Below are 26196 nucleotides of genomic sequence, written 5' to 3'. Positions count from 1 at the left end.
ATAGATTTTTGATTGTTGTATTTATGTTTTCATTTGTCTCCAGGTATTTTTAAAATTCTTCTTTGATTTCTTCAACAATCTATTGATTGTTTAGTAGCATATTATTTAGCCTCCACGTGTTTGTGGTTTTTGAAGTTTTTTTCTTGTAGTTGATTTCTAGTCTCATAGATATATGCTCAGAAAAGATACTTGATATGATTTCACTTTTTAAAAATGTACCATGACTTGTTTTGTGGCCTAGCATGTGATATATCCTGGAGAATATCCCATGAGTACTTGAAGAGAATGTGTATTCTGCTGCTTTGAATGGCATATTCTATATATATCTATTAAGTCCATTAGTCTAATGTGTCATTTAAGGCCAGTGTTCTCTAATTGATTTTCTGGCTGGATGATTTGTCCATTGTTGTAAGAGGGGTGTTAACCTGGGAGGAAAGGATTTGAATTTGAGAGTGGACACCAGCATTCAATGAAGCCAAAAATCAAGATGAGGATTGTAGAGTCTAGTGTGTTTGGTGCTAGGTGGCTGTGTTTTATATCCCCCATTTGCCCCTTAAGAACGACTTTCTATCCTTCTCCAACCTGCTTTGTGCCCAGGGAAAGTTAACCTAATACACATCAACAATGTTCTTTTGCCCTCTGGCTTCTGGTTGGGTTTGGACAATGGGAGGCACTGAAGAGAGATAAGAGAACAGAAAGAGAGATAACTCCTGTTATTTATTTTGATATCTCTCTCCCTCCTAGGTCATAGATTGGCAGGGGCAGTGTTCTCTCCCAACAACTAAAGCTCCTGTTGGGCAGCACTTTCCTATAACTATGTCTCTCTGGTTTCCTCAAGGCCTGGGGGTAGTAGTCACTTTCACCTGTTGCTAGCCCTGTGGTGCTTTACCATCCCCTGTTAGTTTCCTGCCCACATTCTTGTATACACAGTCTCTTCATTATATTCCCTTCAATCATACCTTTTCTGTTTGTGCTGTTTCTTGCCAGAAACCTGCCTGACACAGAGGTCATTGTTGATCTTTGTTAGAATCACTTTTAGTGGAGTGGTTGAGGAAGAGAGGTGAAGTAAATGGAAAGAAAGAAAGAAAAATATTAAGGACATGGATTTTTTTTTCAAGAGTGTGGCAGTGAAGGGAAGGAGAATGCTAGAGAGCATCATAGCTAGTGAGAATTCTGAAGAACTAGAGAAAAAAATTTTAATGAGAGATGTAGACTTAATTTTAGGTTGTGAATAAGAAGTTAATATAGAAGGAGAAGAAAAATTGTATAATATAAGCAAAAAAGTTGTGAAATTTGAATGTGATATAATCTGATTAAAATCACAGATGGCAGGATTAGCCTTGTACAGAGAGACATCTTTGAGAACAATGAAATGGTGAATAGAGGATTAATATATGTGGGGTAAATAATTAGGGAACTTCTTGCTGAGGAGGCTCAGTTTCTTCTGTGATGTTGAAGGCAATGTCATTTTTTTCAGAGGGGGAAGGATTTGTGAGAGGAAGACTGACAGGGAATGATAAAGGATGAAATGGTGGCTGTGGGAAATGGAAGAGGGAATTGTTTGCTGGATAAGCTATGGACTGTAGTTGAAATGTCCAGAAATTTGGGGATTTAAAAGAGAAGTGCTTTGGAAGAATAAGAGGATGAAATACGGAGTGTGCTAACAGGAAGGTGGTTGATGTCATCTGCCAAGTGTCTAAGCTACATGGGAAGGACAGAAACCATGAAAATGGAGATAGTGTTAAAAAGACAAGGTTGAGAAATTTGAGGTCTTAAAGAATGTGCATTGGGAGTAAAGGGCTGAGAGAGCTTGAGGGGTAGATGCCTATCATCAGAGAATGGTATATTGAAATTGAAGATTTTTAAAAGAGTAGTGAAAGTAAGGGAGGAACTGAATAGATATGACAGTGTGTTAGCTAATCAGAGAGGCATGAGTGGATGACAATTTCTTCACTGAAATTCTATATCAGCTGGATTCCAGAATATAAGACCTTAGACAGTAATAAACAAAATAAAAATAAATCCCTATCTTTTTAAATTTCAGAAATGTGTGCTCCTAATTGCAAGTCCTGATATGACTATATCTTACCCATTTTAATTACCACCCTCTATTATCTAACATAATTCTATGCATGTATTAGATACTCAAATATTTGTAGAGTATTTGAAAAAAAGAACAAAGAAAAACACATCAAATTTTCATTATAAGATAATAGCTTACTAGATATATTTGAGCAGCTAGGTATATGATCGTAATTATATTCTGCAATAAAGTCAGTATAAAACTCCTCAAAATTCTGTAGATTTCTTTCTTATTTGTATGCTAATGTTTGTTTGGCACTTCTGTTTTCAGAACTAATTTAATTTGTATTTATTGTGGTATCTACAGTCAATTTGAAATGGCAGGTTTTTTTAAGGATCTTTCTCTTTCAATTCAAATATATAGATTTTAAAAATAAGTTCCTTATATAGAGGAATGTGAGTGATGTGTTTGGGATAGATAATCGCATTCAAACTTCTTCATAAATGAGCCTCTATTTATGTAAGCATATCTTTAAGATCTTATATTTATGTACTATATTACCATTTTACTTCATATATAACTGTTAGTAATTATAACGGTAATAATAACATTGGGTATTGTTTATTATGTGACAGGTGCTGTTCTAAGTAGTTTACACGATTTACTCATTTTTTCCAAAATGTGCTATTATTATTCTTATTTTACAGATGAAGAAACAGGTATAGAGAGGTTAACTAACTTGCCTAAGATCACAAAATTAGTGAGTAGATTCAAACCTAGGAAGTCTGGCACTGGTGCTCAGGATATTAACTACCACTACTAATATAGACATAGATTTAGATACCAGTGTAGATGCATTTATCATCTGCTTGCTTAAATGTCTGTTTTCTTTACCTTGAGCTCCCTAAGATCAGGACATTGCATGGCACATTGCAGCTTATCAATAAATATTGTAAACTAATGAAAAATCTTCTCACTTTCCAAGATAATTTTGCTGTTTCCTACAGATTTTCCTATTATATTTATATTACTTTTCAACTAACACTCTTGGCTTTTCTTTCAAGTCTATTCCAGTTATTATTTGGGTGGTTTGTTATGAGACATGTTATGACATTTTAAATCTCTACATCTAAAACTTCATTCTTTTGCTGAGACAAAAATTATCTCTTCCTCTCCTCCTGCCAAATATCACAGCAGATTAAGTGTTTACATGAGGGGAGTTTGTAGTCCAGGATTTCTGCAGCAGCGGGCTTCAAATATTCTAGTCAAATCCTGCCTTTTTCCGACTCTTCCTGATGAGTGTTACCATCAAAGCTTCACTCTGGCATCTATTAGTCACTGAGTGCTTATTTTGAGAATGGTTGCTATCATCACTACTCCCTTTACATAGGTGCCACCTAGTTACTTTTGTTTTGACAATTATGGGTTAAATACATTCCAGAGTTTAGTCCTGCTTAAGCTTGCTAGCTCTCTATTTTAAATTAATGCACAGTGGGTCATTTCTTACAAGAGTAAAGCTTTCATTAAACAGGAATCTTTCAAAGCACTCATTTTTATTCTTTTCTATAGATGAGAGACTTCTTTCACCATTAAGTGATGCTTTTCTCCCCTCTGCCCTACAAAGCTACACTACACTGCAGTTAATAATGACTGGTGATTGAAAAGAACTTATACTTTAATCTTAAAATATTGTTCTCTTTGGAGATACATGTTTGACTATCCTTCCCCACTGCCTTGTGATCATCTTTTTAAGTATTTACTTCCAGTCCATGGAATTAATATCACCCTAAAAGACCAGTTCCACTAAGGAGTTTTTAAATGATAAATATCACATATAAGGATCCTGTTCTTTGCTATGGTTTTTAAGTCCAGTAATTCCCTAACAGAGAACACTGTAAGGGATTAATAAATTCATTAGCAGTTACTCAATAGGAGAAAACATGTGGAACTCTTTTTAAAATCGCCTCATTTTATATATAATTACCCTTCAGTCTCCCTCCTAGCATTCATCAATTTAGAAATAGGCCATAGGGTATTTAAAATGCCTTTCCCAATTGATAAAGAGGAATAGAAGGTGGAATTTTGGATTCATAAGCAGAAACTACCTATTGCAGTAACTACATGTTAAGGACTGGTCAATGTAAGCTGGTCACAGTTAGGAATTCTATCTCACCCATATTTGAATCACCAATATCTAGTATAATTGCAGACCTTCTTTTTCTTTCACATTCTTCTTTTCCTTTTTTCTTCCCTTCCTCCAGTTGAGACATAGGATTTTGGGGTCTAGGAGAGAGGTAGAGCTGGAAATGTGAGTTTGAAAGCAGTCTGAATATAAATGGTATTTAAGACTATAGACAGGAGGGAGTTACCTAGGGTGAATGTTTAGAGAACTTAGAGAAGGAGACTTAGAAGAATAGTCAGTAGGATAGAAGCAGGATGTGTTCAAAGAAGCCAAAAAAGTGACTTAAAAATAGGGGAGGTGGTCAGCTCTGACACATGCTTATAGGAGATAGAATAAAATAAGGAATAATGCTGAGTCTAAACTCATACTCTTCACTGTACAACAGGCCAATAAATCGAGAGATGAGTTGTTGGGACAAGGAATAGCAACTTTATTCAGAAAACCAGCAGACCAAGATGGTGGACTAATGTCCCAAAGAACCATCTCACCTGAGTTAGAATTCAGGTTTGTTTTATACTAAAAGGGGAAGGGGTGTGGTAGATTGTTGCAAACTTCTTGGTGCCATAATCCTTTGTTCTTGCATCTGTCCATGTAAGTCTGGTCACAGTGTTCCTATAAACCTCCAACAAGACAAATGTTATACTCAATTCTGCAACTTTATATCTCTAGATGAATGGAAAAATGTTATACCTTTAAAGGTCAACACCTTGAGAATGGGCTATCCTGTGTATTTCAGGCTATAAGCAACATTATTTTAGTGATTAACTTGCAACAAAAACAGTATAATACAAAGGTTAAAGTAAAAGAAATAGATCCAATATGGAGTCAGATTTGTCCTTCCCTGTTACAATAAGACTTATAAGGAATAAACTTAAGTTTGACAAGGTGATTACAACTGTAATTAGAGTGCTTGGGACAAAGGCCTGATTGGAGTGGGGTGAAAAAAATTAGAAATGAGGAATAAAGATGATGACTTTAGACACTTCTATCAAGAGACGTGACTTTATTTTTAAAAATATTTATTTTATTCACTTATTTATTATTTTTGGCTCTGTTGGGTCTTAGTCGCGACACACAGGATCTTCGTTGCAGCGCGCGGGCTCTTTGTTGTGGTGCGCGGGCTTCTGTCTAGTTGTGGCCTGCGGGTTTTCCCTTCTCTTGTGGCGCAGACTCCAGAGTGCATGAGCTCTGTAGCTTGCGGCACGTGGGCTCTCTCGTTGAGGCGCGAGAGCTCAGTAGTTGTGGCGCGTGTGCTTAGTTGCCCCGTGGCATGTGGGATCTTAGTTCCCCAACCAGGGATCGAACCCTTGTCCCCTGCATTGGGAGGCGGATTCTTTACCACTGGACCACCAGGAAGTCCCCCAAGAGATGTGATTTTAAAGGGAAGCAGAGAAGTGAAGAATAGCTGGAAATTTTAAATTATAAGGGGCATATTTTAAATAGTGGACAATTTAAAAACTCATTTGTAAGCCAATATGAATAATACAGCATAGAGAAAGTGAGAAATAGATGATGCAGATAGAGGGGAAATAATTTCAGGAATAAAATTACTGTGTGGGTGAGCATAGGATCCATAGCACAGTTTGATCAGTCGGGCTGAGCTGCATGAGCTTCTTCCATTTTAACATTAATGGAAACCGTGTTTACATGCAGGTGCATATTTTAGATTGGTAATGGAAAGGTGAGGTAGGGCTCATCTGATAATTTCTGTTTTCTCAATGAAATATGGGCAAGGTGAAGTGTTTGGCATGGGGTAAAAATGTTTTAAGGAAAGAAGAGAAGCCATAAAATAGTCGTTTAGGAGAATGGAGACTAGAATTTGTGACAAATGTCTGGTGTCAACATTGGTTCACCAGAGGAAAATGTGCAAACCTGTTTTAAGCACACTTGTCTCTGAGAACCCACACTTGGTTACTTATCAAGCACCATGTCTTCAAAGATAAGCTATATCACTTTGGCTCTCATTCGCTGTCATTTTCCACTCCGATTCAGACACCTAGAAATTTCTTTTATCTTGCTCTTCAGCTCATTCGTGTGTTTAAAAACATTTTTCAAATTATATTTTATTTTGCATTTCCATGTGTTTTGTGTAGGAGGAGAGTTTTCCAAATGTTTTCAAGAGATATGGAAGTAGAACTTCTACTTCTCTGAATTTGTTTCATCATTTATGAAATGGGAGTAATATCTACTTGCAGAATTGTGGTTATTAGAAATGATATATATAAAATATTGGCCCATAAAAGACAATCAATAAATAATAGTTGTAATTATTATTACCACTAAATATTATTTTGTCTAAAGAATAAAAAGACCTTGCTTCTACCCTGCTTTTTTTCCTAGATAAAGTTAGCTTCTGAAACTCTGAAACTGTATTTTTAAACAATTACTTTTAAAACAAATTTAATGTGCCACAATGTTTCTAAGTTTCTAATGTATTAGTTTGGTTGGAATATAAGATATCTTACTGAATGATAATTTTTTGTATTTTAAGTTATATAATGTTTTAGGGCCTTGATAATGTAATATTTGAGAAAGAATAGACTTTAAATAGGAAATGTATTTTCTTATGAGAATTTATTATTACACAAGCAAAAAAATTACATTAAAAATATAATTTGAAAAACCCAGTAATAACAATGAGGAAAAAACATGGAGTAAAAAAGCCAACATATAACTTGAAAGGGATTTTTGAAAACTGTCACAATATTATCCATATCCTCTTTGTCTACTAAAATATTACTGAAGACTACAATGTTTTGAAGTAAAGCATTATATCAGTTTGAGTAACTAAAACTAAGAAATGCTAATCATATAATTTTAGTGTCAGTCTGGGTTTTTTTTTTTCCCAAATTAGAACAGCCATTGCTACACTTGGTGTTCTCTAAAGGAATATAAATACTACCAAAATCAGTGTTCAATGCTTAAAGGAGAAATATGAGACACTGACATAGTGAATCTTTATTCCATATCTTCTTCCGTGTTGCTCTGCTCTAGGACATGCATTTCTGTTTCAGGTAATAACCCATATTCATTCAGGAAAGATTCCACATCACCAGTAAAAAATTCTTCGGCAAACTGTTCAGCAACACTAATGAAATTGCTTATGAGTTCCCCACCTTTGTAGACGAGCAGTGTGGGGAGTACATCTGAGGAAAAGCGGTCCCCAGCGCCTGTATTAGAAGCTTTTATTTTACAAAACTTGACCGTAGGGTATTCGGCTGCAAGGCATATTAAGCTACTGTTTAGAGCATCACAACCCTTAATACCATCTTCATAAATGTGAACAATGATTGTGATTATTTTCTGCTCCTTTTCAATGGTTTCCAGGAATTGCTCCCCAGATTCCAGCTCATAGACAAACCCATATCTAGGCCCGAAACTCAGCTTCTGGTGCATATCCTGCATACACTGCCTACGGTATTTACGAAGGCAATTTTCATCTTCTTTTTCTCTGTGGATTAGCTCATATTCTTGAACGCTCATCTGGAAATAGATGAAAGAAATGATAGAGATCATTCAGTCAGAAATTTATATTCCTTATAATACCAAACCCATTCTCAACTTAAAGAGTTTGCGTTGGCTGTCCCCCCACCTCCTGAGATGGCCTTCTCCTTCACCTCATTTGTTCAAATGTCACCTTCTTTATTATTCTACCTAAAAGTGTCCCTGCCCCGTGCTTTCTGTTCTTTATGCTGGTTTATTTTTCTTTGTAGCAATAAACATTACTTGATATTATAGTATATGTTTATTTGTTTCATTGTTTAATATTAGTTTTTCTAACTTTTATGCTGTATGGGGGCAGAATTTAGTGTCTGGCACACAATAGGGGTTCAGTAATTATTTCATGATTAAATACATGCATAAGTATTGCTAAATATAGTTGAGCTATGAGATGGTCATGAAATGTGCCACTTTGGGTGAAAAAAATCCAGCAAGGTCTACTCTAGAGTGACTTTCATAAAAGTGTATACACATGCGCATGCATGCACAAGTGCATGTACACGCACTTAAATGTGTTTCCAGCAAATGCCTTTGGACATTATTGTCTCCTCCAGAAAAATTGTGAAAAAGATTTTTTCTTATCACTTACTAATTTTTTTGGAACATGTAGGATGGAATTTAAGAAAGACAGCTTTTACTACTATTTGGAGTTCACCAGATTAACCAAAAGACCAGCAGCATCACCATTACCTGAGAAGTTCTGGGAAATGCAAATTTGGGGATGCCACCCCAGATCTACTGAATCAGACTCTGTAAGTGTGAGGCTGAGTGAGACATGTTTAAACAAGCCCTCTAGGTGATTCATATGCACTGGTTTAGGCTAAAATGAGAAAAGACCTAACTTCCATCTTCCAAGACAGCTACTTTTCACTGAAGCTGGAATATAAAATTACCTGCAGAGCCTTTCTTAATAGCTATGTCATTATTAACTTAGTCAATAGAATGTTAAACACCCTTTCCCTTCACACACACACACACACACACACACACACACACACACACAGAAGATATAAAGGAGTGATGATGGGACATAGTGTGACTAAGAGATGTGGAGCAGCCCAGAGCCAGGGAAGTTGGATGACTCCCAAATTTATGGAAAATCTACTATGTCTTAGACAATTTACATAGATTATTTTTCTTAATCTTCACAGTAAACCTATCAGTTAATTTTTTTACAGAAGATACTGAGATTAAGTAGAAGTATTTGGTGCTCTCATTATTTCCTTCTCTTGTTTCTTCCTCCTATATTTGTTTTTCTAATGTCCTCATTCTTCTTCTTATTGTTTTCTGCTTTAAAATTATTGTTCCAACTTAATTTGTTTTAATCCTAAACATTGTTAAATGTTTTATATAATTTTTAAGTTGCTACCATAGTTCTGCTAATTTAACAGGCTGAACCACAAAATACTGATTTACATATGCATTTGAGCATTCTTATGAGAACTTGTTCCATTCACATCTTCAGGCAAATAGATATTTAGGCATTCAGATACATTTCTAAAGCTTAACCTTAATACAATATTTTTAATCATTATAGTGTCTCACATTTGTATAGCATTTTACGTGTTTCAAAATACGTTCTCATTTATTTTCTCTTCACATCCCTTTAAAACAAGCAGAGGAGGTATTGTTATAGTTCCTCAGATAGGAAAATTTAATTGTCTCATCCACATCACATAGTGACTCAGTGAAGGAACCAAAATCTGAAAACGAGATCTTTTTTTTTTTCCACTTCCCTCACAAACATTTTATTGCATTAATTTTTTTTTTTTTGGCTGCTCCAGGTTTTAGTTGCAGCATGAGCACTTCTTAGTTGCAGCATGCAGACTCTTAGTTGCAACATGCATGTGGGATCTAGTTCCCTGAACCCAGGCCCCCTGCATTGGGAGCACAGTCTTACCCATTGGACCACCAGGGAAGTCCCTGAAAATGAGATCTTAGATTTGAAGATTTTTTACAATGGCCAGAAGCCTAGAACCAAGAATATTTCTGATGCACAGACTGTCTGTTGAGAATCAGTATACAGCAATCAATATACAACAACTCATATATGCTGGTTTGGAGATAAATAAACCATGAAAGTGATTTTTCCCCACAATGAAAATCACCTTATGGTTTCTTTTAGTATTTCTTTAGTATTGCTGTTGTTTTTATATAAATAATATGTGCTAATTATAAAGATTCAAAACTGAACTAAAAGCTAAAGGAAGGAAGTAATAAATACTGAAATTTTACCACTCTGATACTCTAAGATAATCTCCATCAAGATTTTAGAGATCATCTTTTCATGTTTCGCTTTTTTATGTATGTATGACATACACATTATATAATAAGAAATAAGTGAGAATTTTTTAAAATGCTGCTCTTAAAAAAATCATGGATATATTTTTTTCATAGTGTGGCTTATTCTGCTTACCTTCTTCCTCCTCCTTGGAAAGGAGGTTGAGAACTGTCAACCAATCTCACCCTTCCAATTAACCAATATTGTCAATTTGGTGAGTGTCTTTCCATACTTTTCTACATACATGCTCATATAATCATAGAAGCATAAACACATATACAGTGTTCGTTTGTTTTCCATTGCTCTAGAGAATGAGATCATATAACTTAAAATTCTCTGTATCTTGCTTTCTCATGTTGTAGAACTACCTCTAAGTCAACTCATGTATTTGTAACTCATTCTTTTAACAGTTGCCATGTATTTCTTAGTATGGGATGACTTTATAGGCATAGGCGTTTACTGCATTTCCTTTTATTTTTGCTAATACAAACAATACTATAATAAAAACACCCTGTAGATTATTTTTGATTTCTTCTTATCTTACCTTTCTGCTGAATCTTTCTTTTGAGTCTTTGTCATCTCTACTCTGAGGAGAAGACATTTGTCTGAGAATCTCCTTCTTGCTGGGTGGGAATGAATTACTATCTTCACTCTCCAATTTAAACTTTCTCCAATCATTTATTACTCCTTTGGGTCCTGGAATAAAATTTAAAACAAATTGTTTTCCTTTTTACTTTCAAAAGGACTATTTACACAATTGATATTTGTATAAGTATTGCCATGGGAATAGACTTGCTATCTTCTATATCAGAAAAATTATCTTATTTGGGCTAGAAATTTCTGAATGCCTTGCTCATAGAAATGTTCTCCCACATTAATCTTGTTAAGTGGGTTTTGACTAAGAATCTTTCTATAACATCTGTGTTAATGAAAATACAAATTATGCACTTTGAGCTATTGGAAAAAATTGTGGGAAAGGTATTAAAAAATTAGAGTATAGAGAGGAAACTAGAATTTTAGAAAAATAGTACTGTCATTAAATAAGAAAGAAACTTCAGCAATAAACTAAAATTGGAAGCATACTATTAACAAAGGAAACTAGGATTTGGGGGGAAACAGATTGAAATGTTATCAATATCCAGAGAACAATAATGACAATAGCACTTAAAAGACAACCAGTAAGAGGGAGGCCTGACTTCAATTAAAACTAAAATGGCATTAAGAAATTTATTATATAACCATTCAATTCCTCCTAAGATCCTAAGAATCTTTTTACAAATATAGAAAAGATGGAATTTTCAGATTTAAGAATATTAATTAAATCAAAGATGATCCAACTGAAGTTCTGATGTTCAGTTGCCCTGATAAATAATAACAGTGTTTGGAAGAAGGTCTAAATTATTGAAAATATGGAGTTTTAAATATCCTTCACTAAAACTTAGCCATATCCATATTTTAATATTGTATTATGTATGTAGATGTATTCTCTCTCCCACATATTTCCTAATAATTTTTATTTATATAATAATAATATACAATTTTAATATAAATTTATTTATATTAATTATGTTCAGACAATCGATGTTTTTTTACTTGTGTAGTCTTCGTTTTCCAGATGTGTCTTCTGCATATACAAAATATGCATGTGTATAGCATGCGTTTATGTGTGAAGAAAAGAGAATCCCTTTTTTTCCTCTTTTTTTACAAATGGTAGTATATTATGCACACTTCTGTTCACTTTTCTTTTTTTACTTCATAATATATCTTAGAGATTTTTTTCACATATATACATAAACATCCTTTTTAAAAAATGGCGGCATGGTATTCTACTGTGTAGATATTAATTTACTTAGTTTCTTATTGATGTAAATGGTTGCTCCACATTTTTTCTCTGACATATGATTCTGAGTGAAGAATCCTGCACATACATCTTTTTTCCTCTCTGTGCAGGTCTACATATAGGTAATGGTAGTAAAATTGCTTGGTCAAAAAGCATATATATTTCTAATTTAGTATTGCTAAACTACCTTTAAAGAGGTTGTACCAATTTACACTGCTACCAGTAATGTATGAATATGCCTTTCCAAAGTGTGATATTAAACTTTTTTACTTTTACAAACCATGTGAAAAAAATGTATTTCACTATATAGTTCTAACTTTGTAAGTGCCTATAAAATTTTTTTTCTAAATAGTCTATTCTATATTTTGCCCATTTCTCCGTTTGGTTGTTGGTTTTATTCTTATTGATTTGTAGAAATTTTAGTATATATTAGGAAATTCACCCTTTGTCAGTTAGTTGCAAATGTTTTTCCTCAATTTGTTAATTTTTTTTTGGATTTTGCTCCTGGTGACTTTTACCAGATAGCAGACATTTGCTTCCCCACTTTCCTTCCTCCCTTCCTCCCTCCCTTTCTTCCTTCCTTCCTTCCTTTCCTCATTTCTATAGCTGAATTTATCAATCTTCCTTTATGGTTTCTTGGTTTTGTGTCATACTTAGAAGGTATTCCAAACACTGCCACTATGAAATTAGTTTTCATGCATTTTTATTTAGTACTCATATGAATTCATTCAAACTCAAATCGACATCTAATTAAAACTGTTCTAAAAGTATTTGATTTCACATTAATTTATCCAGTCAAATATTTTTTAGATGATTCCATCAACCCATTCAAAGGTATTACTTAAATTTCATACTGAATAGTGGCAATAAGAACATTAGAGATCTACAGATCTAATTTTAATTTTATAATTATTTTTTTCTTTTAACTTTGCTTACCTGTGTGTGTGGCCTGTCCTTCAGAGTCTTCCTCCAAACTTTGCCTTTTGGCTCCTTCCATTTTAGAGATTCAGATTTGATATAATCTATAGGATAAACAAAGAAGTAATGACGACAGATGAATTCTAGGAGAAAATATATGTATATATTCTGCTGCCAGGTTCCATGTAAGTTAAGGGTTAGGGTTATCACTAAGTGATGCAGTGTTTAGTTTTCTATCTACCTTGTAAAAGCACATTAATTTAATATTTGTGTCCTTAAAGATATTTGGACCTAAGAATTTTACATAATTTATAGTTTGTCTTTTTTTTTACTTAAAAAGCCTTCAGCTTGGGTCTTTGTACTTAGTAAACATTATTTATTACTGATTTTCTTTATTATTACTGTTTGTTACTAAATTTCATAAAATTATATTCTAATCATTTTATATAATAATAATGTTTTAATTAATAATAATTATATACTTACTATGAACACTTGTATGTGCCAGGCATTGTACCAATCATTTTATTGTGTCAAAAGTCACTTAATTCTCACACAACCATGTGTAGCAGGGACAATTGTTAATGCCAAGTGAGGAAGGTGAAGGACAGGGAGTTTAAGTTTTACTTGCCTAAGATCACATAGTAAGTGGTGGAGCAAGGGTTTGAATCTACATTTGATTTTAGAGCTGTCTTAAAGCATTACACTATTAATGGAAGTTAAGATACTGTATCATTTTTTCTCAGTGTGATTTGACAAATCCAGCTTCTGAACTGGCATTAAAGAACTATTATCTAAGGAATAGTGTGATTCGAAGCCTAACACTATAACTTCTCTCCATACCATAAAGCACGTTTTGGTGACGTTACCCACCAAGCAAATGAAAACAGCCAGTAACTATGCCTATAGAATTTTGAGAAGCTAAAATTTGTCACAAAATCTATCAAAAGCACATGGAGTTTTATTCTTAGGAAACTCCCTGATGCCTTCATGTAGAACCTATTTATTCTTAGTTCACATTCAAATCCAACTTATTTGCCTATTTATTTTTCCTTTATCTGGAAAACTCTATTATACATACTAACACATTCCCCAAGAAGGTCCATATAGTTGTGACTTTCTTGAATTTTTCAAGTCAAAGAGAATATACTGACAGGGGATATGCTATCTTTTTACCCTTTCTCCTTCTTCTACCCTTTCCCCTTTGCCTCTTTCTTTCAAAGTCAGTTATTTTTAAATAAATTAATTAATTTATTTATTTTTGGCTGCATTGGGTCTTCATTGCTGCTCATGGGCTCTCCCTAGTTGTGGAGAGCGGGGACTACTCTTCGCTGCGGTGCTTGGGCTTCTCATTGCAGTGGCTTCTCTTGTTGCGGAGCATGGGCTCTAGGTGCGCAAGTGTCAGTAGTTGTGGCACACAGACTTAGTTGCTCCATGGCATGTGGGATCTTCCCGGACCAGGGCTCGAACCCCTGTCCCCTGCACTGGCAGGTGGATTCTTAACCACTGTGCCACCAGGGAAGTCCTCAAAGTCAGTTTTACGCAATGATATCACCCAGCTTATGCTTTGATCCCATCTTAGTTTTTTGTTGATAAACACTGAGCTTGGTCTGTTTGGTGATTTCCCAAGGCACAGAATGGTAAAACAGAGCTCTTTGTCTTGATTCCTTTTTGGCTGGGACTTCTGCTCCCAACATTTGGACTGGTATCTTAATTTTATTGTTTCCCTCATTACAGTTCCTACCCAGAATCACTGGAGGTCAAAGGTCTTTGCCAATTTGATTTGCCAATTTGAACAAGAAAAGACTTTTAAGAGAAGGCTGTCAAAGGAATGCCAGTCCATTCCACAGTATTTATGTAGCTATAAATGTAATAGAGAATTTTAAATCTGAATGGATTTAGTAATGAAAAAGAATAAAAGAAAATGAAAATAAGAGAAAATGGAAATAAATAAATTGTTGGACAAAAGAGGCTACTTAATTACTTAATGCAATTATTTAAAAATAATTTTTACGTCTAAGAAAAATGAGTATTATAAGTTTGCTTCAAAAGACCACTACAGAACAAAGTAATGGATACTATTTCATAACTTCAATAGCTATTTAGTCCCCAGAAAAGTAGAGACTCAAGACAGTCTCTTTTATTTTGCAAAAGTAGATTAATAATTTGGGGTAGCTACTATTCACAATAAATATAAATAAGTTTAAGAAAACCTAAAAATAATTTTATTTCAAATGGTGAAGAGACAGAAGCATAACTTATTTCTTGACCTGTTTCTTGCCAACCTAGTTGGCAATCTAGTGGAGAAAAAAAGAAATTTCACTTTTCAAAAAGACTTTCACCAATTTCAAGGAATCCCTTTACTGAAGAGATAATCCAGTTACATGGGGGAAAACCTGTTTCATTGATTGGATTAGCATATGTTAAGAATAGACTATGGGCCAGGCATTCCCCTGGGCTCTGAATTACATGAAGAACAAAACTCTTCTAGTATGGTATTCACAAATACTAAGACTGAAGTCAGCTGGGTTACCTATGTAGTAAAAGACAGAGTCTGTTCCTTACCTAATGCCCCCATTTGAGTACAAAGATTGGTGAAATTTACTAGTAAGGGAACCAGTCAACAGAGACAGAAATTTGAAGAAAAATATTGAAATATGAGGCATATTTGCTTGCACTGCTTGAAGACACTGTAGAGGAAGACACAAGTCTATTGTAATTAGCTATTGATATATTTGACCTGCCCACCTGTTAATATCCCCTGTCATTAACTTACTATGGGGCTTTCTGATTATCTCAAATAATTTATCTTCTTCAAAATTTGCTTTAATATCCTAAAATTAATCCAGTTAGTATTTGGAAGGTGCTCAGATGCTTACACATAGTAAGTGCTATATAAGTCTGTAAAATAAAATAAAAATATATCTTTTACATTTCTATCTTTTATGTTTCCATATATAATGTAACAGTCATTTAAAAAATATGATCAATATTTGGCTTGCAATGGTATTATTAGTGGCTAAAAAATTCCATGTCTGATTTAGGTTAAAGGATTTAAAGTAACAATAGGATTATTACAAGACTTTGGGTTATTGTAAACACATGCTGTGTGATTGGAAATTAGTGATAAAGTAGGGCAAGAAGACAAAATAATCTGCTACCTTCCCCAAGATTTACTGTGGTTCAAGAGTTACTGTATTTTCCATATGATATATTATAAAAATCTGTGATGTTTTTCCTTTTTGATTTTAGACAGTTATAATACTGTTTCAATTAATGAAATCTGTGTTAAGTAAAAATTGTGTTTGGATGACCTTTGACAGAATGTCACTCACTCAAATGGGTACTACCAAACTCTTTTTTTTTTTTATATCTTTATTGCAGTATATATAATTGCTTTACAATGTTGTGTTAGTTTCTGCTGTACAACAAAGTGAATCAGCTATACGTATACATATATCCCCATATCCCCTCCCTCTTGCACCTCCCTCCCACCATCCCTATCCCACCCCTCTAGGTCATCACAAAACATTGAGCTGATCTCCCTGTGCTATGCAGCAGCTTCCCACTAGCCATAAATTTTACATACCAAATTCTTCAAAAGTAAAAGTAAAGTTAATATTGGTGAGAAATATAGTTTAAAAGCATAATTCTACCAAGTTAGTGTTTATTTTCCTCTTAGTTTAGGATTTTAATAGTAGTTTAAAATAATAGCTTATGTGGGATAAGATTTTTCGAACTTTGTCCTCAAAACTCTAACACCTCCCATCCATGGAATAGAAATTATTAAGAAATAAAATGACACAATTTAAAACAATTTTTCTTTTAGTTCCTGTTTTGCACATAATAGTGATAATCTAGAATAGAAAGGAAGTAAGTAAAATTCTTAAGTATTTGTTTTAAAAAACTCTCTAAAATCCCCAAATCCACCCCTAAAATATTTCATTATCATCATTATTCTTGTTCACATGATACCGTGATGATGACATTTGTTTATCATTTCATATATGTTGATCTAATCTAATCAGAACATCTAGTTTAGAATTTACCGTAGATTCTCAGTGTTCCAGAAGAGCTTTGCTTTCAATACTAACTGTTGTAATTTACTGGTAGGTTTTCAAATAGTGGGCTCATCTCATCACTGTACCTTAAACTGATTTTTCTCCTAGCATCCACAGCAATTTATAGAACTTATTTTTACATGCTTTACTACTGTAAGTTCTTCCAGGACAGAGACTAGTCTTCACTTGTCATTGCCTTACTTCTTATAACTGTTTCACATGTTATAAAAAATCCGTAAATGACAGCAGCAATTTTGAAAGAGTCTAAGTGCTATGTACTTTATACACACTGTTTTAAATTTTCACAGAACAATTTTCCTCACTTTTCAGATGTGAATTCTCAGGCTCTGGGAGTTTCAGTGACTTGCCAAAGCTCACAGAGGTAGTATGGAGTAGATAGAGCTAAATTTCAAATCCAGGTTTCTCTGACTTTCAAATCTCTAAAATACTTATTTTTTCCACTATGCCATCACCTATTTAATAGCATGCTTAATGAATGAATGAATGAAACAAATCAACCTAATTTTTGCATAAGCATTAAAACCAAGATGAGAATATGAAAAATAACAGATCAGTAAGTCACCATGTCCTTGTTCTTTGAGATAGTGTTTATTCTAATGATATATTTCTTGAGATAGTATTTATTTAAATTATGTTTTTCTTGAGATAGTACTTATATGAATTATATATGTCTCTGTTTTGGATTAAACCTCATTCATTTATTCTAAATGTAATAGAAGAGTCTATTTATTTCAAGTTATCTGAATTAATTCTAAATGACTGATAATGACTGGAAAGTTAGTACAGAAGACAAAATGGCTTTGCCTGCTGTTGGTTCTTGACAATCATACATACTGATTGAGAATTTATCATCAATCCTATGTCTCTGGATCACTCATAAAAGCAAGTGTAATAGGCAATATACAACAATTATGTATCAAAATAAAACTACAAAATGCTCTTTATAGAACTACTCTTGCTTGTGTAGCAAAATTAAGGAAATGTTACACTGAGCTTTGTGTGGAGATTTGTGCAACTAAGTGAGGTACTTCACTCAAGGACTCACCTCAACCTTTTTAAAAGAATTAATTCTGTACTCCAAAGAATGACATTTGAATTTTTAAATGTAATTGAAGTAACAATTCTATGGCTTCAGCAATCTTTAAGATCAATTTCTAAAATTAAGCCTGTTTCTTAGTCCTGTTTTTATGTAGCTCAACTTTTATATAAAAATCTTCTCAATGTGTGGCATATCTTTGGAAACTAACACTTTAGTCTTTCAAACTTTATGCCACTTTTCTATTTGTCAAAACTCACATGTAAACATAGTTTCCTGGTAACTGAGTCTTCCTGGGCTGCTATAAAAAATATTACAGACTTTGAGGCTTAAACAACAGAAATTTATTTTCTTACAGTTCTGTAGGCTATAAGTCTCAGATCAAGGTCTGACAGGGTTGGGTTCTGGTGAAGCCTCTCTTCCTGGCTTACAGACAGCTACCTTCTTGTGTCTTATATGACAGAGAGAGAAGGAGCTCTGGTGTCCCTTCCTGTTACGACACTAATCCTATGGATCAGGGTCTTACCCTCATAACCTCATTTAACCATTAATTATTTCCTTATTAATTACTATCTCAAGATACCATCACATCTGGGGTTAGGTCATCAACATATGAATTTGGGGGGACACAGTTCAGTTCATAGCACCTGGTTCTTACTTTTGTAAAGAATTATCTACATTATGTAATAGATGGTGGCCACTATTTCTGTGCTTTGGGCCTGAATAGCCCATCTTTTCCTTAATTTCTAAAGCTTTGGGGCCTCTGTATGTCTCAGGGTTCCCCATCTATCCTTTAAGAATTGCAGGTAGGGAAATGAGGCATACCTAGGATTATGTTGTCCAATTTTTGGATTGCTTATTAGTTCTTTCCTTGCTTCTGGACCCGCATTCCTGGGATGCCACAGAAGATCCTATAAAAATATAGGCCAGGAAACCCCTACATATCAAATAATACAAATGCCAGTTATTTTCTTGGCCAGTCTCTGGGTTGTTCTGATGTCCTTAGGAAAATATTGGTGTTCTATACTAATTGCAATACAATCTAGAGTGTTGTGTAAAAGTAAATCAGAAGAGTGATACATAGACTTTGGTTAGAATGTATGGGTTCACCTTGATCTAGGTCAGATCAAATAACTAGTTGTAGATCTAAGAATACACTGTGTATCAGTATTTTTCATATAGAGGGAAAAAAACTGTTTTAAGCATTACAATAACTATTATTTTCTGTTGAGAAATAAAAGCTATAAATGCCAGGGGGAAGAAAAGGCGCAATAGAAGTATTCCATTTTATTTAGTAGGGCTGAGGTTCAGGTAAATGTGTTTTCATTCTTTTTCTTTTTTTAACTGTAGTTTAAGGTTTTAGATTCTGTATTCTGATACTGGTTTCCTTAAGTACAAAGTAAAGAGGTTAAATAACCAAAGATTAAAATGAACTTCCTATGACATACATGACATCTTTCCATGGACATAAAAAATATAAAAAACAGAGCATTAAAGTATCTTCATTGTGAAATATTCAAAATATTTTTTTGTTGTCGTGCAATTTAAAACAAATAACCTTCCCTCTCTCTTATACATGAATGCATATGTTCCCTTCTGGAAACATGGAATAAGAAGCTGTTTTAGAGAAGGTGCTATACTAAAAATGACATTATTTTGTCTGAACATGATTAGTCATGGGATGTAAATAACCAACTGGGAGTAAAGTACTGAAGTGCTTGATTAAAATAATTCTTTAACTTAACTGAAGTGGAATGTAGCAAATTATCTATCTTTAAGGCATACTTGGAACATACTGTGTTATTAGGTGGCTGAAACCAAGCAAAACTGCTAGGTGAGAAAAATCTATAGAAATTCTGCTTCACCTTCACTTTTGATAGAAACCTAGATTCTGTGTCTTGGTCTATGCTCCATACGGGTAATACACTCTGCTGCTCACCCTTGCAGGGCTTCATGTTCTACCCTTTTCCACCTCTAACCATACATCTTTATAGATCTGTGCCTTCCTTTGTTTTTCAAGGTGACTGTGAGCTAATCTGATCAACTAAGCCGGGTTAATGTTCTCACCAGTGCTAATATATTAATGTCAGATGCCTTAAGCCCTGCTACGACTGTCTTCCCCAATGTCATATTGGGCTCCTGTAGAAAACAGTTCTGCTTTTTCTTTCTTATTAAAAAAAAGTCATCAGTGGTGGGAATTTCACATCAGATAGGTCTGACAGCACTGCCTCAGATCATGGGAGCTATTACTGGGCTTGTGAAGACTGCATTATCTCTCAAATCACAAAATTAACTCTGATGATTTCACCCAAGCCATAATTTCCTGTTTCTCTACCCCACCCCACTCTTTTATTTACTGACTTTGAGAACTAGAGATTTTTAGTAAGAGTGATGTGGTCTTAGGTTTAATATTAATATAGAGGGGATTTTATGCCTCATAATATATCAGTTAATTTCTTGAATTACTCTCAAATTGGTTTATTTATATATGTCTTCTACCCAGTGAGGAATTAGCTTCTTGTGGGCAGGAACCATGCATTGCAATGTTTCCAAGTGACAGTATAGCATAACGATTAACAACACATAAACACTTGGGTTCAAATCTAGCTCTGCCAGTTATTGGCTGTGTGACCTTGACCAAATCACTAAAATTCTCTGTACTTTAGTTTTCTTATCTGTAAAATTGGGGTGATAATAGTGTCTACCTCAAATGACTGTGTAAGGATTAAATGATATAAAATGTATTATATAAAATATATAGTATTTAATAGTAGGAACTTAATAAGTATTGAGTAGAATGATAATTAATAAATAATTTAAAATTTTAGATACTAGAACCAAATATTTAAAATTAATAACAGACATTGTCAAACTAATATAAATATCATTTTGGAATCAATATGTATATGCACTGCTTATGTCTAATTATCTCCCTCACTCAAATATATGTGTGTATGTGTGTGTGTTGTGTGTGTGTATGTACATATCCACATTCATATTGTACATTTATCTCAAAGCTGTTTTACATTCTCCTGTCTCATTACTGACTAAGGTCCTTTACCATCATACTTTGATTTACTTCTAGTAAGGTCTGTTTGCCACAAGGCATTTAAGAATGAGAAACCTGAAAAGGAGATTAATTTGAAGTCATGAAATACAGGCTAATAAAATGTACATGAAATTGCCTTGAAAACAACAGTAAAAAGGTTTTCTGTAAATGTGTACATATGTGGAAAATGGGAGGTATTAATTTGAATGTGACATATTTGTTTTCCAATGAATTATCTCTCTAACTCTGATTTTTCAGCTTGTAAGTGATTTTCTGTTTGAATTTCCTTTCAGCATTTATGTCATAGTTTTTCATATATATTTTCTGAATTTCAGTTGTCTAGTAGAGTAGGACTTTAAAGAGACAGTAACAACACTCAAGATTTCTGCTGCCACCTTTAGTCACTCTAGTTGTTAATTTGGGGGTAGGTCAACTTTTACATTTTTATATCATAAGGAGAGTTTTCTTTAGAAATAAATCCCCAGAAGCATGAATGGAACATAGGACACACCATCCTCAAAATGGCTGTAACAAATAATGCTGAGCAAATGGTTGGCTCTAAGCAAATGTTCTTTTTCTTTTCTTTACATATAAAACTCACATATTGATGCTATTGAAAACATCCCTTACTTTATTTTTTACTTTTTTCCTCCCTAGTGTCTAAAGTTTATAATAACATTGATAGAAGAACTGTGATAGAAACTTTCATGTAAGACACTGCAGAGCAGATAGAATGCTTTCTTAGCTTCTACCTTTCTCAAATAGTTTTGATTTGTCAACAAATGAGACAGGCAAGTGAGAGATGTAGGGAGGCTTTTGAACAATTTGTATGTCAGGAATGTATAACAAATAACAATCATATTTGTCAACCAGTATCATCAGTAAAAAATATTCTGGGAAAATAGGAGCTTTCAAATTATAACTGAATTATTGCTCCTAACAAATGAAGAAGACATTAACTTATCCAGGTTTGCTCTTACTACATACAGATATTCTCTTACTTGTTCTGAAGAAAACAGAAATGTCAGAATCTGGTGGGAAATTCAGAGCATATATATCTTGTTTTGAATAATCTCTGTATCTTGTAAAAACACTATACCAGGACATACTATTTGAATTCCATTATAGACATCACAGATGGTTTATATATATATTTGACAATAACTTATGTAATATTAAATCCAGTTTACAAACATAATATTTAGGCAAAAAATTGCTATGGAGAATTAAGTGATCTCTAAAGTTTTTTCTAGCTTTAACATTAGGTAATTCTAAGTAGCATGTATAATCGTCAAAAATATATTTATATTTAAAATGGATGCTATAATTAAGAGCTATTTTTGCAGTTAATAAAAATATTCCATGGCAAAAGAATGGGAAAACCTTACTTCATTCATTTTCATGATGCAAACTGTAAGGTTTATTAGTAATAATAATCACCTCCACAGGAGCAAAATGCCAAAAGAAAAAAACTGAAAGAAAAATTTTACCTAATTTAACAAATATCAACAAACTCCATGTGTTTTCTTTTAAAAACATCATTTCTGTCTCATTAAATTTTTGAAGTAAACTTCTTGAAACAGACATCATTTTCCCACTTTAAAAATTAAAAAACAAAACACAAAACAAAAAATATAATATCAAGAAGAAAGCCCAAGAACAAACAACTTGTTAAATATTTGGTTCAGAGGTCTGAGAGTGCTTTAGTGCTGAACGTTAATACTCCCTCTCACAGCTTGGGAGTCAACTCTTCAAATACAAAGTTCAAGGAATCATCACTTCTTTCTTTCAGTTCTCCCTTCACTCAAAGGAAGGACTGAAGAATTGTAAATTTCAAAATTAATACTCTATTCATGGTTTTAACTTTCTAGAATATCAGACTCAAGATTGTGTGTTTACTCTGAACTTACATTAGTGAAGATGACTGGTGCAAATTACTTTAAAACAGAAAGATACACAGAACTTAATTATCTTCATAGTAGATAAATATTACTTAATGTTACTTTGCAATATTTTAAAAGAACACACAATAATATATAAATAGTGAAATCATTATTTTTCCCCTAAGGTAAAAATGTAAAAGTTATATTATCAAGAAGACTACCTGTAGACTCACAGTTTAGTGCCTGGTGTCCTCGATTGTGTTCAGTGGATAAGAATTACTGTCTGCTGAACTCCTCTCGAAGTGGAACAGGTTTAAGCTCAGATTTAAGATCCCTGGATATTGATGACCTTTACAGAAATAGCTCTGAACAAGTAATAGGATTGAGGTAAGAGAATTAACAAAGCCTATTTATTAACAGTAAGGCAAAAACAAAAAATAAATGAAAAAAAACCAAAAAGCTTCAAGTCCTGTGGTAAATACAATCTTTGCCCCACCAATTTTACATTATTTGAGAAAAAAAATTGATATTATCTCTTTTTAGCATAGACTGATAACAATTCTCAGAAATTCACTTGTCATCTTCTGAAAGAAAAAATTAGTTTTTCTGATCAAGAAATTTGTCTTGATCCAACAGTAATAACTATCCTTCTCAACAACTTCTTCTGGCATGGTCCATCTTTTCCTCTTAAATTGGTCAAACAACTATTTTCTTCTCCCTTTTTAGTGCCCTGAAATATCTTGTGTATTAAAATCTCTGGTAATCTTTATTCTTTTGTTTTGGAAAAAAAAATCCTGGAAAAGTTCAAATACAGTTTTCAGTAATGTTAATGACTTCTGCCTTATATCTTCCATCTGCTTTATTGTATCTTTCCTAGTTCTTGTTTGTTTCATCATGTTAGTCATTTCACTGTTCTTGCATGTGCCATTCAAAACAATGAATTTTTATTCAAAAACAATTTATTGACTGCCTCTTTGCTAGGGGATGCTTACCAAAAGTGTTATTGCAGTCTTTGGAAATTAGACTTTTGCAATGAGCTCATTGGTTCAAGGCTACCCCATAGAATGTATATTCTTTGATCTAAGAGTAGTCAGCTTATTTATAGTTTACAAGATGCACCAGATGGCCGAGAGACAGCAAGTACATGAATATTTATTTATTACAATAAAATGAATATGTATTCATTAGTCCCATAAACATGTATTGAGCACCTATGTTGTGTCAAGCAAGCACTACCTAGGCACTGAGGATGCAAAGAAAATTAGACTCTATCCCCTATGTCATGAGGTGCACAATGAAGTGTTTAATTACTACAGAATTGGGAGTATGTAAGAGTACGTTTGATCCAGTTGCTGCAGTCATGAATTGAGCAATTTTTGTAAATCATAAAAACTTACCAAAAAGAGTCAAAGCCCACAAGGTCCATTATTTCACTTATATGATTCCTGACTGATGTAAAAATATTTAAGAGTAGTAGAATTATATGTTGAGATTTTATATCTGATTTTAAGGAGACTGGAGTACTGTCACTTTACAAATCAAAAACATTATAAACTACCTGAAAATGTCTTACAAAACAAGAAAAGTATTAATAATTAGCACACTTTCTGAGTACTCACCATGCCAGGTGAGGTACTATATGTTTGCATCATTTAATCTTCATAACAGTCCTCTAAGGTAAGTCAAGTATAATTTTACAGATAAGGAAACAGGTTTAAATAGGTCTTGTAACTTATTCAATTTCATGCATTTATTCCCAAATGTTTGTGAAATGCCTACTATATGATAAGCACTCTTCTGTGGACAAGGTATATGGTAGCAGACAAAACAAAGTTTTTGTGTTCAAACATTGACATTATGTCTATGAAGAATACAGGTCTGGAATTCATGTCTGATTTAATTCCAGGGCCCACACTATTAACCAGTAATCCATCCTGCCTACAGCAGATTAAACATCCTTTAAAAAGATGAAATTATAGAATATTCTTTAAACAGTCTACAGTGCAGGTTTTCTGGTTCCAGAGCTATCACATATCTACCTTCCCCATTTTTTCAAGTATGAGAAGGTTTATTGTAAGGTAGAATTGATGAAAAAGAATGGATTCCTTGGGAACTCAAGGACAGTACACACTCTGGCCCTAGGAGAATGGAATGGTCGTTCAGAAGCTTGGAGGATACAATGCTTCTCTAAGCATCTCAGCAACAGAGGTCTACTGATATTCCCAGTAGGGCTCCACCACCAAGGTTGTGGTCGTCTCCCCATGGCTGATCCTTGCTGTCAGTAATGACACTTGCATGTTTCTTCATGTTCGTGTATCTTTTCTCTACTTTACAGTCTCTGCTTACTCATAGTTTATATTTCTTTATATGTTCAGTTTCTCATGACCCCCTCATGGCCTTGATTCTATTTCTGAGTCCCTATCTATGGGAATTCTTCAAGCTTTAACACCTATGATAACTGCTTGGTTATTTCCATGTTCCAAAATAATATTATGAGATAATCTGATTGGTTTAGCTCAAACCATTTTGCTTCAAGTCACTTCACCCAATGGATTGGCATAATTTGGCAAAGGTCACACCCTTGGTTTAATCAGCTTTAGCCAGAAGGCAAGGTTATGTGATCTACATAGGGCTACCTCTTCAGAAGGGGCTGGGGCACTTTTGGTTATAAAGGCCATAGGTGAGTGACATCATTTTTACTAAAAATAAATCCTTCCTTATTTTGAGCTCGAAAACTTCTCTCTCACTCTTCAAATAGCAGAATAAAATTTACAGCTGGGAGGAAATTTTGGAAACTAGACCAAAATGCTGAAATGACTTACCAGAATGAAATAGTGCTGTTATCTCTTTTGTTTAGTATTTTATTTCCCTTTCCAATACGTGTTCGTCTCTTTATTTAACTTTTATTCTCCTTGATTGAGGAAATGAAAGAAAAGTAAGAATTTCATGGTTCTCTTTCTCTTTGCAATTTACTATTCTTCTAAAGAAGAGACTGACATCTTCCTTCATTGTCTTGCTCTGGACATAATTCTAAATCTCCTTTTCTTCTTAGCAATTTAATGAAACCTAGTCTATTTTGGACTGTAGTATTTCTAAGATTATTTTATCATACTTAATTGCGTGCCCTCTTTCCAAAGATACCCTTTAACAAATCTGAGTTCATTTGGACACTCCCTGTGATGCTACACAATCACCCACTTTATCTTTCACCTTTCCTAGAGATAAGTGGAGATGGTTATTGTCAGAATTTTAGTTTGTCATCTCCAGATTACTTTTCCTTTTAGAGTCTTGGGCCATAGAATGATATCTGACTCTTTTCTATGAGTCTGCAGTTATGTATTCTCCTGTACCCAGCCTTTCCTTTCTTTTCCCTGGTAAGTTCTGAAGTCCCTTGGTTATTT

General features: G+C 33.8%; 1 protein-coding gene across 1 annotated transcript; it reads right to left on the bottom strand.

The window, feature by feature from the left end:
- On the bottom strand, positions 1-26196 carry PDC (phosducin). The gene is made up of 3 exons (XM_082473834.1): positions 12764-26196; positions 10532-10683; positions 1-7688 (listed from the first exon to the last, which is right to left on the bottom strand). The coding sequence occupies exons 1-3, from the start codon at positions 12822-12824 to the stop codon at positions 7164-7166; spliced, it is 738 nt and encodes a 245-aa protein (XP_082329960.1). The 5' UTR covers positions 12825-26196; the 3' UTR covers positions 1-7163.

Source organism: Balaenoptera physalus (assembly GCF_965194825.1).
Source record: "Balaenoptera physalus genome assembly, chromosome: 1".
Taxonomy (NCBI): Eukaryota; Metazoa; Chordata; class Mammalia; order Artiodactyla; family Balaenopteridae; genus Balaenoptera; species Balaenoptera physalus.
Note: the sequence above shows the minus strand (reverse complement) of the source record. Positions and strands in the feature narration are given on the sequence as shown.

Bases quoted from the DNA above. Each gene is read 5' to 3' on its own strand.
- PDC (XM_082473834.1), bottom strand. From the start codon at position 12,824: ATGGAAGGAGCCAAAAGGCAAAGTTTGGAGGAAGACTCTGAAGGACAG. The intron at 10,684-12,763 runs GTAAGCAAAGTT...ATTTTATTCCAG, and splicing joins AGGACAGGCCACACACACAG to GACCCAAAGGAGTAATAAAT. The intron at 7,689-10,531 runs GTAAGATAAGAA...ATCTATTTCCAG, and splicing joins AAGAAAGATTCAGCAGAAAG to ATGAGCGTTCAAGAATATGA.